At 44.0% G+C, this 12,551-nt stretch overlaps 1 protein-coding gene across 2 annotated transcripts in view; it reads right to left on the reverse strand.

Annotated features, from left to right (window-relative positions):
* The window catches only part of PLPP1 (phospholipid phosphatase 1), a 63,779-nt gene extending 58,827 nt beyond the window's left edge, over positions 1-4,952 (reverse strand). The window contains exon 1 of one of the 2 annotated variants that reach the window (XM_038125127.1): positions 4,662-4,951. In XM_038125127.1, coding sequence (XP_037981055.1) covers positions 4,662-4,719 — 58 coding nt within the window. In that variant the 5' untranslated portion in view covers positions 4,720-4,951. Of the gene's footprint in view, positions 1-4,661 lie in introns of both variants that reach the window. The other variant, XM_038125128.1, reaches the window with a different exon arrangement.
* Positions 4,953-12,551: the final 7,599 nt, after the last annotated feature.

Genomic DNA, 12,551 nt, shown 5'->3' on the forward strand with positions numbered 1-12,551 from the left:
CACATGATGTGGAAAATAAGAACGGTGACACATATGTCAGTGAGTCACAAATAATAGCAGAGGAGGTTTTATTTGAACTAGGGCAATCAGGAAGTGCTAACCCACATAGAAGAAGCCTTCCCTGACTGCACAGCAATACCTTAATTGTCACTGAGACTGCAGCCTCCAGCAACAGCATGAGTAAACACTCCCAAGAGAGGAGAATAGCACTGAATGCAAAACATTGTGCAGGGTATGCAGGGTGGTCCAGCCATCTCATCCCCACAGGTCACACCCTGCAAAAGAAAACTCACTGTGTCCTGTACACACGCATCTGCTGTTTAGCATGTTGTCATGTATCACAAAATATTTCAGCAGTCTTTAAACAGCTAGCTGAAAGCATTGTGAGTGTTTACTATTTCTGGATTCAGTTCACATGTCCTTCTGTTTGGAAGGATAGAAGTTCTCCCCTTACTCAAAGGGAGTTTCATGAAAAAAATTATTAATCATCATAATGTATGAATAAGACTGCCATAATCTCACCTTCCCCACAGTCACAGGGTAGGACATGGAGAGGAAGAAAAAATATTAAATCCCTACACAAATACAAGTATATTCCACAGCAGTTTTAAATTTCAGTAATTCTTTACTATTTCAAATATATTGCAGAAAAGTAAATAGAGCAGCAAGGGTTTAATTCCTTAAAAGGCTTCAGTTTTTCTAATCTTGTGTTGGACATATTCTTGCATTACATCAGCAATCCCACTCTGACAAGTACACTCCCCAATTACTTATTATTATAAGTAATAAACTTGTCAGTATTATTATAAGTACTAAGCTTGTCAGTAATTGCACAGTCAGACAAGAGACAAAAGAAATACAGTTGTGTTGTATTGCACCCGTGCACTCAAGTGAGGCATGAATTGCAACAAGTACAGACCAGATGAAAGTCGTCCCCAGAATTGTGACAGAAAGTATTTTCCTTATGGCTACGGTCACCTCTGCAGAGCTTCCTTTAATCTTTGTCTTTGTGAGAGTCTGATCTAAAGATAAATGTATTTAGCAGTTCTTCCACTGATTGCAGGAATATTGTCATGTGTTTCCCAACTTTGTTCTTTAAGTGTTGTTTACCTGCCTTAATGAAAAAGGAACCTGATTGGCAATCAAACAGACCTGTAAGAGTGGCACACAGTGTGTATGTGTCTATATAGCACCTAATGAAAACACCAGTTACAAGCTAACTAATTAAGCATAGTAATAAGCTGTCATTTTTTTGCATGACAGTTTGGAAGTATAATAAACCATAAGAACTAAGCCTCAGTATCTACTAGTGAAAAATGGTTTCACTACTGTCTAGAATGCCAATCTCTGCTATGCTATATAAAATATCTATCAGAAAAACTAGCAGAGACAAGTTACAGAGATATGAGGGAGAAAGAAATCCTGCAGTCCAGGCCACTCATGCTTTCCAGTGCCAGAAGCAGCTGAGCCGTGGGGAGTAAGGGAGGTGCTGCCTGCAGCACTGCAGAGCTGCATGCGGACATGCAGCACACACACACCCCCAGCACTGCAGATCAGCACACAAGGAATGCAGATACAGCCTTCTCATAGTATTTGAGGACAGGTACTGCAGAAACTTGCAGCTTTTGCTTTTTTTAGATTGCAGAATATATAGTTAATTTAATGCTGAAACATCAGTGTTATTTTTAGAAGAGAGTTATCATGCTGATAAGTGGGAAGGAGTTGTTTTCTCAGGACACCAAAGACTGCTTTCCCTGAATTTTCTCTCCTTTAGTGAGTAAAAAGGCAGATGAGGGAAAGATCTTTCTTAAGGATACTTAAAAGAAACTTAGACTCAAATCACAGGGAACCAAATTGGGCTAATTTTGAAGATGCTTTTATCTCCTACCTTCTTCCCCCCCTCTCCCCACCTCCTCTTCTTTGATATCTTTTTTATTCTCTTACCTTGGTTCCATCTTAAGCATGTCACATCTTTCAATAAATCTATCTAAATCACAGACACACACACACACACACAAAAATCACAGGATAGCTAGTTTTTCCCTTCCCTTTGAAAGGCTTATGCTGGGAACGTTGAAACCACACAAAAATGGCTTGACTAAACCAGGAGCAAGTAAGTCAGAAACACAGTCAGAATCATACTCTTCCACTGCAGTGAGTTCATGGGTGTGTCAGATCACTGCAACTCCAAGGGGTATGCTCTGATATCACTTAGGCTTCAAGTCCAACGTTAATGAGACAAATTAATTTTTCTTCCCTAGCTGACCCAAACAGGAAAAAAGCGGAGAAAAAAGAAAAGCTCTCTGTTAAGTGACAGGAGTTACCTTGGGGATTCTGAGGATGTTACTTGTACCCCTTTTTGTGGTAGGATGGGCTACCACACCAAGATTGAGCATTCAGTCCTCAAATGAAACTGGTCTTCCTAGTTTTTAAACCTTCAGTTCTGTTGGAGGCCTTGTAGTCTTTGCAGTGGAGATACTAGGTATCATTTATCCATACCAGCAAGTCACTTTATCTGGGCAGTTACCTCTGTCATTTGAGTAGACACCAAAGTGCATGGGCAGGGGGAAGGGCAAGGGAAAAACTGAGAGTTAAAGTCCACAATCAACACTAACTATTTTTTTCACAGTAAAAAAATTATACAGCCCACTAGACACAGGTAAGACCTATGTTCTTCTAAGGGCCTGTCTCAGCCACTTGAGAGGCAGGCAGAAGAGGAAGAGAACTTGGTCCTACATCCAGTATCTTTCCCATTCTGCAAATGGAAAATCTTTTTATCTCAGCTTGAGTTTCACTGAAACCTGTAACTCAATGTGTTTAAAGTTGCAGGTGTCAGGGAACTTCATATTATGCACTGCCTGCATTTTTCAGACTTTTCAGGAAGTAAACAAGCCCAAGGGAAAATAAAAAGTCTGGCAACCTTCCAGCACACTGAAGCACCAGATAAGTGCATCTGTGATCCAAATGCTACACAGGGTGAGGGGGAGAGAAGGGAAAGGTGTATAAAGGGAAAGGTGACCACTGCAGAGCAAGGTCAAAAACCTACCTCCCCAAGTAATGATTTGGGACAGGGAAACCCTCATCCTTTCAGGTAGACGACCATCAAGTTATATGCTTCTGCAGCCTTACTTTCAATATATTTTGCTTTCCTTGATTACCCAAGATTACTTACAATATACCCATATGCTTCATGCAGAACAAACCATGTGCATAGTGCAGAATTTTTGTCTAATTATAAAGATTTTGTAATGACGATTGCCCAGACAGACAAAACTGCTTCACTCACCATAAAGACAGCATGGAAGCTCAAGACTCACAATAACACAGTTTGATAAAACTGATGTGAAAAAAGAGTGCTCCCAGTGGATTACATGGATCCACTATCATTTTGCAAAAACCTGTAACATTACCTCAGAGCAATGTATCATTCATTATAATTTTGCTTTTTAATGGCATTTAGCTACAGGTACCATTGCTATTTGAAGCATCCAGCAAGAGAAAAATGTCATTATGTTTATACTGATGCTACAAAAAGTACTGATCAGCCAAAAAATTCAGCCAATCAGAAGAAATTCATGAGCTAGGCCGGAACACTATCCACTGAACATGACAAGTGCTTAGATTACTGAAGTACTGACATTATTTGCTTAGGAAACAAACATCCAAAATCAGCACTTCCTAAGACCAAGAAGTACATCTCCAGAGCGTAAAGATACTTCCCAGGTTCCCAGTTCTGAGAGGTGGCACTTCTTTACAAAGTGAAAGTGCCCCTTCTCTGATCGGCAACTGACATCATTGCTCTTTACACTGTCTCATTACATAAAAGGAGAGTTAATGCAAATTGGCAGTACATAAAATAGTTTCAAGAGAGACTGAAATGAAATAAAGACATACTGGGAAGCCAATATCTGGGCTGGCCAGGACAAGCATTGCAGCGCTGTGGCAGTGTGCTGTGGCTGTGTCGGTTCAACCCCTGGCCATCACCGAGGCACCGCTCCTGCCCCGACACCCGTCTCTCCCTGCTGCAGACGGACAGGGCGCAGACACCGCGCTCCAATGAATGCCTCATTTCGCCTCCAGCCTACAGTTACAGCGGAGGCTCGGTGACACCGAGACCGCATTCAGCTCCAGCCCTACAGCGAATCCCTGCCCTGCTGCCGAGCACCGCCGTGCCGCTGCAGCACCCTGGATGGATGAGGCGTGTTTCCGTGATGACGGCCCTTCCAGGACAGCTTCCCGACTCACTGGGGATAACAAACACATCCCAGGCTGTAGGTATCTACCAGACAGCTACCTCTCCAGCACTGGCTTTTACTACAACCGGTTTTCATCCGACAGAGGTGGTTAGGGAAGGAAGAGTAAGGAGGACATCAGAGAGAAGAAGGAGCTTCAGATGTCAGTGGATAAGCTGCAGCACCTCCCTCTCCCCGGGGCTTTCCCTTCCCCTCCCTGCCCACGGCAGCGACCAGATCCCCCCGTGCGGGCGCGGAGCAGGGGGCGAGGGAGCGAGCGAGGGGCGGCAGGCACGGCGGGGGCTGCGGGCCGGCAGGAGCCCCGCGCCGGGCGGTGCAGGTGCGGAGGGGAGGGGGAGGCGAGCATGCGACCAGCGCGGTGCCGTGCCGGGGGGAGCGCGGCGCCCCGGGGGCGGCCCCCCGACCTACCCAGCAGCACGCAGAGCACATCCAGCGCCACGAAGGGCAGCCGCGTCCTGTCAAACATGCTGGCGGCGCCCGGCGGCAGGCGCGGTGACAGCCTCGGCCCGAGAGCGCGGCGGAGGCGGTAGGGAGGGGCTCCAGGCGAGGCGCTCAGAGGGAACGGCCGCCCCGCGCTCCAGGCACCGCCGAGCAGCCGCCGCCGCCCGCACTGCGCTACTGCCGCCGCCGCGGCCCCCGCGCGCCTTTAAGGCCGGGCACGGGCGGCGGGGCAGGGCGGGAAGGGCGGGCGGCGGCGGCGGCGGCGCCTCGGACCGCCCTCAGTGACGCCCCGCCCGCGGCCCCGGCCCGCGCCGCCAATCGCGCCGCGCTACGCCCCGCGCCGCAGCGTGCCGCGCAACGCCCGGGCACCGAGCGCGGCCCCGCAACGCGCGGGCACCGAGCGCGGCCCCGCAACGCCCGGGCACCGAGCGCGGCCCCGCGCACGGCCCGGCGCAGGCTGAGCCGCGACCTGCCCTCACCTGCCGGCCCGGCACGGCCCCGAGGGCGCACGGGCCGTGGCTGGAATCTGGGAGGGTGAGAGAGGATCAGTCCTCCGCGGACAGCACGGGGAGATATTATTGTTATCATTATTTATTATTATTATTAGTAGTAGTAGTAGTAGTAGTAGTAGTAGTAGTAGTACACGAAGGAAAAAGCTGTTTCCACCTCTGGAATCAGAGAATCCTCCGGGTTGGAAGGGACCACAGTGGGTCATCTGGTCCAGCCTCCCTGCTCAAGCTCCAAGGACAACTTGGCTCCATCCTCTTGGCACCCACCCCTTTTAGATATTTATACACATTAATGAGTTCCCCTCTCGGGTGTCTGTCTCTTCTCAAGGCTGAACAGGCTCAGCTCTCAGTCTTCCCCTGTGAGAGAGATGCTCCAGTTCCCCAGTCACCTTTGTTGCCCTGGGCCTGTTCCAGGAGCTCCATGTCTCTGTTGGGCTGAGCAGCCTAGAACTGGACAGTCTACTCCAGATGTGGCCTCGCCAGGACTGTGAAGAGAAGCTGGAAGAGTGCTGGAAAATTGCAAAAAAATTTACAAAACATCTGGAAGCAGAGTTTCAGCCCAACCCAACCTGAACTTTTTCCATGTTAACACCTTTTATTTTGAAAGAAGACACCAACACTAAGAAAATGTTTTCTGCATAGCCACATTTTTATTTTAGCACCATTGACGATAAACCTAACAATTTTATTCACCAGTGTTAGGGCTGTTGGGCACCAACGTGTAGCTCCTGCTACAGAGCACATCTGTGTTTTGTTCAAGGCAAGTGCAGGTGGGATGAGTGGCGCTTCCCACAGAAGACCAGACATAAGCTTTTCAGCCATGAATTGTATTGCACTCCCCAATTCTGTAAACAGCTTCACTTTGTATGATATCGTAACAGCTGAATAACAGGTTTGAGGGATCAACAAGAGAGACAAGTTCTTGACGTGGAAGTGCCTCACTGAATATGTTGTATCTTCAACTGTGCTCCTAAAAAGGCACATAAAGTAGTTCCACATAGAATATGTAAGGAAACTCTACGTAGTAGCCTATACAGGAAATCCCAATTTTATCTCTATGCCTAAGCATCATCCCAGCTACATGTCAAAATGGACAGTTCTAGAGATTAAAACTACCCTTGATTTCTTTAAGTGCAGTGTAAATTAAAGAGCATATTTTCCTGTGCAACTGTGCTGGGATGGTTTCATGGATGTAGAAATTCCTGTTGTCTTAAAATGCATGAAGTAATGGAACAAATTGGAGCACAACCTGGCAATGAGGAGAACTGGGCTTATCTTTATGAGAACTGCTGCTGAAAGAAAAGTGTGCAATCTGCTCTGCTCCTCACAAAGTGGGGAATTGTTCACGAGGTCTTAAGTCAGGAGTAGATAACATCCCCAAAATTGCAAGATAGTTAGAAAAACCAGAGGACAAGCAATGCAAACATTTCAAGAACAATTGCCATAATTGCTTTCTTCAACCCAAAAGCATCAGGCTAATCTTGTTCAGGCTAAGCTTCGAACAGCCCCCTTGTTCCACACCCCTATGCAGTAAATTAGAGACCTGAGAGATTGCACTAATTGAAATGGATCTCTTCCCAGAAGAATGTGAGCAAGATAGCGATTACACTTAAAAACACCTGGAAATTGGGTTGCAGCATAGCAGTCACTGACAGAAATTAATCACACTTTATTGTCTTGCTGTTTCTACATCTCTGTTTCACCCTTGAGGTGCACCTTGCCTAAGGGAAGAGGCATCTCTGCAACTTCTACCAGAATTCAGGAAAGAAAGCAGTCAATGGCTTCTCTCCAAATTTTCCATTGCACAAGGGATATGAGCCTTGCTGTTGCAACTCTGTTCTCACCACTCGGCTTGCTAGGTGTTGGAAAACCCCAGCTGAGCACAGTTTGGGGGTTTGAGTAGCAGTGCACATTTCTAGGCTCTCAGAAGCTTTTACAGGCCTTCTTATTCGGGCCTGTATTAACCATGGAAACATGCCAACCCAAGCACTTCCAGCCCAAAGTACTACTCAGATTAGCAAAACCCTACATTTACATGAGGGCTATGTTAGCATAAGTACTGGCATCTTCAGATATGTTGTTATTCCATACAGAAAAGGATGTTTTGATGTAAACTGAAGAAAGAGTAAAAAACCAAAGCCTGCATACTTTAGTACCTTTAACAAATAAAAGGGTGTCTGCAGTAGCAACAAAGCCCAGAGTGGCAGAAAGGGTAAACTGATGCTATTTGATTAGAGAGCATCTGGAGCAGCATATTCCAGAGGGGATGGATGTTGGTTGATTATAAACACAAATAGAAATGTTCATGTTCAGCATTAGTTGGAGGTTTGGGGTTTTTAACTATGCAACACAAATACAGAGCCTCTAAGTTTCAGTTTCTCCTGATACTGTGAAAGCTTTGTAGTGTCTCTCAGCTCCATGGCATTTTTACTGCGTAGACTTTGCTTGGTAGCTGTCCCTCACAGCAAAGTGCTAACTACTGCCACTGCTCTTAGCCACTCTAGTGACCCAGTGAGATCAAGTCAGAGCCACTCATATGCTTAACAAAATGCTAAAGAACAATTTTGGACACAAGTGAAAATGAAGGCAGACAACGAAGCTCATAATTTGTGTTTTCTCATATCCCTTAATGAGATTTACATGTTAAGTTAGTCTTAATATTACTCTCCAGAATTTAGACTCTTCAAAATATCTTCCCCTCTCACCTATTCTCTTGTTTAGTATGGTTATTTAGTTGGTTTGTTTGCTTGTTTTTAAAATGGTACCTTTTTATTTATTTAATGGAGGGCAGTGAGCAGCAGCAAACACCAAGACCAAGTTAAAGCCCTAATAATGTCTTTGTTTTCTTCTGTTTCTTCTACAAATTGTGATCTTCAGTGTTTCGACTATTCTTAGAAGTTTTGTGTGTACAAGGATTAAATTCTCAGGAAATTTATCATCAGTCTCTAGTGGTACTTGTGTGATATTTAATTAGTACTGACCCAACAGGACTCTTAACTGCAATTAACATTCATAGGGATCAGCAGCTTTAGTAAATGACGGGACTTTCCCAAGCTTGTTTCTCTGTAGCTTGTTCTGGGGTGGGAGTCAATAGCTCTGATTGAGCTGTTACCACTCAGGAAAGGGATGAGAGGGTCACTGTGGATAGTTCTGGGAAGCCATCTTCTGAGTGCCCAGAGAGGGAACACCACTCCAACCGTAGCGCATAGCACTCGGAATGCTATTAGGAAAGAGAGCAATCTGACAAATCTCATTATGACACATTCCTGAATGCCAGAAATCCCACATCAAAAGGGGTAAGTAGAAGCAGAGAAAGCACGAAGTAAAGCAGAAAAGGAAGCATTTTTAGAATTTGTATACAACAGTTTCAATGCAGCAAAACCAGAACATGGTATTTCGACATTTAAACAGAGAGGAAAAGTCTTTATGAAGTACAGATATAGAAAATCATGAAATATGTGGAGAAGGTAAAATGGGTAACAAGCATTCAGTACTATGTATCAGCGAAGAACTAGGAAAAACTTCTACAAGATGTTAGACCACAGGACTTTTTTACATCAGTATACTGTGTAATGTTTTGCCTCTGGATGCTGTGGGGCACAACATTTCAAAGGAGAAAAGAGGCATTAGGTGAATTCACAGAGAATAGGTCAACAGATCATGGCAGTTTCAGAAACATCCCTCTTCTGATTTCCCATATTTAGAAAGAACTGCTGGGAAACAGTCACTCCACAGTCCCTGTTTCCTAAACTCCCCCATAACATCTGCTCCTGGGCACTGCTGCACAGTTTTTGGCTGGATGGACTTGAACTGAGTCAGGTCTTCATATGTTCAAAGCCAGTCTGTGTGCACAGTGTAATACTGCAAAATGCATTAGTAATAGCAGAGATTAAAAAGTTCAGACATATTTGCAATGTTCCATTGGTTTCAGACTCTGCAACACTTTTGTGTGGCTGTTTTGAATTCATCTGCCAAAACCCCACTCATGGAGTAAGGAGGACAAGGAGAAAAGTTTGCAAGATAGCCCCCGTGAATTTATCTTTCAGGACACAGGATTTGCCTCTAACAAAATTACATACTCTGCTATAGAATAGTAGAGACCTGAACTCTTAAGTCAGCTGAAACCCCTTGCACAGAATGTTTCAGGAAACAGAATTTAGATTCCACTGAAATATCTTAGCCTCATAGCTCTTCTTTTGTTTGGTCTGGTCATTTATTTGTTTTCTTTCTTTTGTTTCTATGTCTCATGTTTGTTTTGTTTTAATAAGGGAGCAGTGAGCAGTAAAGAACACATATTTCTAATAAACAAAGTATGAGGACTTTACTGTCTTCTCTCTTTTAATTCTTTTTCTTTTAAATACAGATGACACTTGTTTGGATGCTTCATCCCCACACAATTCCCCAAAAGGTCCTGCTGTCAGACTGACTTGAGGTTGTCACCTACAACTTGGTTAGGCAAGTTAAGATATGTGAAGGGTTCTGCTCCCCCACTTGTAGGTCAAAGTTGTACACCATTCCCACAAGAGATCTGTTTTAGTAGAAAATACAAGTTATTTTTAAAGATTAGCCACAGAAATAAGGAATCAAGCAGACCTCACCAGACAACATAATAACATATTCAATATTCATGCCCATGTAATGAGCAAAAATGCATTAAACCCCAAGTATATAATTCTGTTTATATTTTATGGTGTGTATCATAGCCTCAGAGATCATACAGCATATTCTAGAGAAAACACTTCAGGCTACGTCTACACAAGTTAATTAAGTGGGGCCTAAACAGGTACTGGCACATGATGGTACTGTTTTTATGTTAGCTCAGAAATGGTGTTGTTCAGAACTAGCTATCTCAGTCTGGGGAGCATTCCCCATGGCAATTTTACATGCAGCCATCCTATCTCGATAGGAAGAAAAAGCAGCTGTGTGGCCATCAGCTATGCTCTACCAGTTGGCCTTAGGGCTAAGAAAATCTCCTTGTTTGCTCTTTATTGGTTTTCATTATTTGTTTCAATTACAAATATTGCTCTGAAGCAGTAGGAGACTCTGAAAGGAAGAATCTCTCAAGGGCACTCACAAAATGTTCATGTCTGAGTGAAACTTTCATTAAAAAGGTCTTATGATTATTGCAAATTTGAGTGATTTAGAGGCTGCAGAATTTGTATCCTCTGGTTTCTGATTTCCCTTTTCTTCTCTTCTTGATCATGCTTTCCTGTCAAAACAGTTAGCGAAACAAAGGTAACTCTGGCAGCAGCCATACATCTCAAGACATGAACTTCAACAGGCTAGCCAGTTGCACAAGAAGAATTTGCCACTGATGTATTAAAGGCACCTAGTTTTGACCCACTACACACCTAAAGTGGTAACTCAGCCTCCTGCACCTGGTTCTGTGCATGTTTGAGTACCCCTATATCCATTTCAACAGAGAGAAGGAGATAAGCTTGGAGAATTATGTGTGTCCCTGCAACTCTGTCTAGGTGTGCTTCTCTGGCAGATCAAAGCTGTGTGTTCAGACTGCAGCAGATAAGGAGTCTCTTCCTGCTGCTTCTCCCTGCTTGGCAGCAGCAGCCCCATCCCTGACCTTGACACCCTGTGCTTTAAGCAGGCAGCAAACTGCATGGAAACCATTGGCAGGCAGCAGCTTCCAGTCCTGTAGCACTTGAGGATGGCCTGGATTACCAGTAGAAGTACCACTAGAAGTACAGCAGGGGCGCACACACAAGCAGAGACATCCAAAACCAGGTAGATCTAGGTTTTTTCCTGGCCCAGTGCTTGTGCTGCTGCTGCTAGGAGGATGAACCACCTGACTGCTGCCCTTCAGTGCTACATATCTTCATTTATGTTGGTCTTCAGATCAGCAGTGATCCCTTACCATACAGATTTCCTAACACAGTGGATTGAGCCATTACAATACTCCTAAGTCATATTCATCCACAATTTACTCAGAAGCTAAGGCCAAGCCAAAATACCCTGAATGAGTATGGAAATTTGTCTGTAGCAGACCTTTTGCAACACTATTAGTCACAGTGCTGTGCTGTAACAGTTATCAACACTGCTTTTGTTTCCTCTCCATTCAAGATTTTCTTTTCTAGTGTCTAGATCTGAAGAAATTTATTTACAAGTTTATAGCACTTACTTGTTTTTTCAAGAAATTGTAACTGTATTGGATAAAATTGAACCTTGGACATATCTCCCTTACTGATATAACGTAGTTACAATAGCCTAGCCACATAAGTGATGGCAACTAGAAAAATAAATTATGAGGGGGCTGAGAAAGTGAAATAACTATGAACAAATTGTCACCAGAACCCTAAAAGTGGAAGAATGAAGTAAAAAGGAAACCTGTTTCAGTACAGATTGCAGAGCCTATTTATTTCCCGTACATCTGAATTATTTCTCATAGAGCATAATCAGGGCCAGTTCCTGCTCAAAATACAATTAAGAATGGAGGAGAATAGATCAACAGATGATTGCAACATTAATTATGTAGAATTCTTCCTCAAAGCACTATGTGAGAATTTGGGTCCTAATACAATCTTTATCTAATGGAAGCTTTTTCTTCTCCATCTTCTATAAAATAGTATTTGATTCCTTGAAATAGTCATCAGAGTTGAACACAAAAAGCCACAGCTGGAGCTGCTCCAACATACAGAGTGTTCAGTTACTGAAACCTTACACTTCCTCTTAGTTTGCATTCTACACCCTGAGCAGGAAACATGGGATTTCACTTCACTGTTTTCTCTCTTTAGATGGATTCACCCTCATGCCAATAGCAGATTCAGTGCCTTAAAGCACAAGTCAGTGTCTTCTCTAATCTACTGCCAGAGCACAGAATGTCCAGATTATAATTAAGCCCCGACCACTTGGTATTTACTTTCATTACACTAATACTGTGAGGCCCCAATAAGACTGAAGCCAGTTGTGTTATATGCTGTGTACACTCACAGCCACTGCCTGAAAGACTTCACAGAACAGGATGAGAGAAAGAATTCTTTCCCACAGAAGCAAAAAGAGCCTTAATTTTGTTGCTGTTCTCCTTGAGGCATTAACCCCAAGAGAGAAGAAGAATAAACCTGTCTCAAATGAGTCATCTGTGCAGAAGAAAGCATAAAAATATTCTCTTATCTCCTGTTTTATCTTTCCCTTCCACATTGCTGTTTCTTTCCCAACCAGAATAATAACAATATAAGAGTGAAGTCAGCCCTGGGCAAGGACGTTGTAGTGTCTGGAGCACCAGAAGCAGTGGAAGCAGGCAGGAGTCTCACTCTGTGCTCTGGCTCCTGTAGTCAGAGCAAGCACTTGGCAAAGGTGAGGAGAAGGATTACATCTGTCAGAATAACTTTTATGGGAC

The sequence above is a fragment of the Motacilla alba genome, chromosome Z (genome assembly GCF_015832195.1).
Source record: "Motacilla alba alba isolate MOTALB_02 chromosome Z, Motacilla_alba_V1.0_pri, whole genome shotgun sequence".
Classification (NCBI taxonomy): domain Eukaryota; kingdom Metazoa; phylum Chordata; class Aves; order Passeriformes; family Motacillidae; genus Motacilla; species Motacilla alba.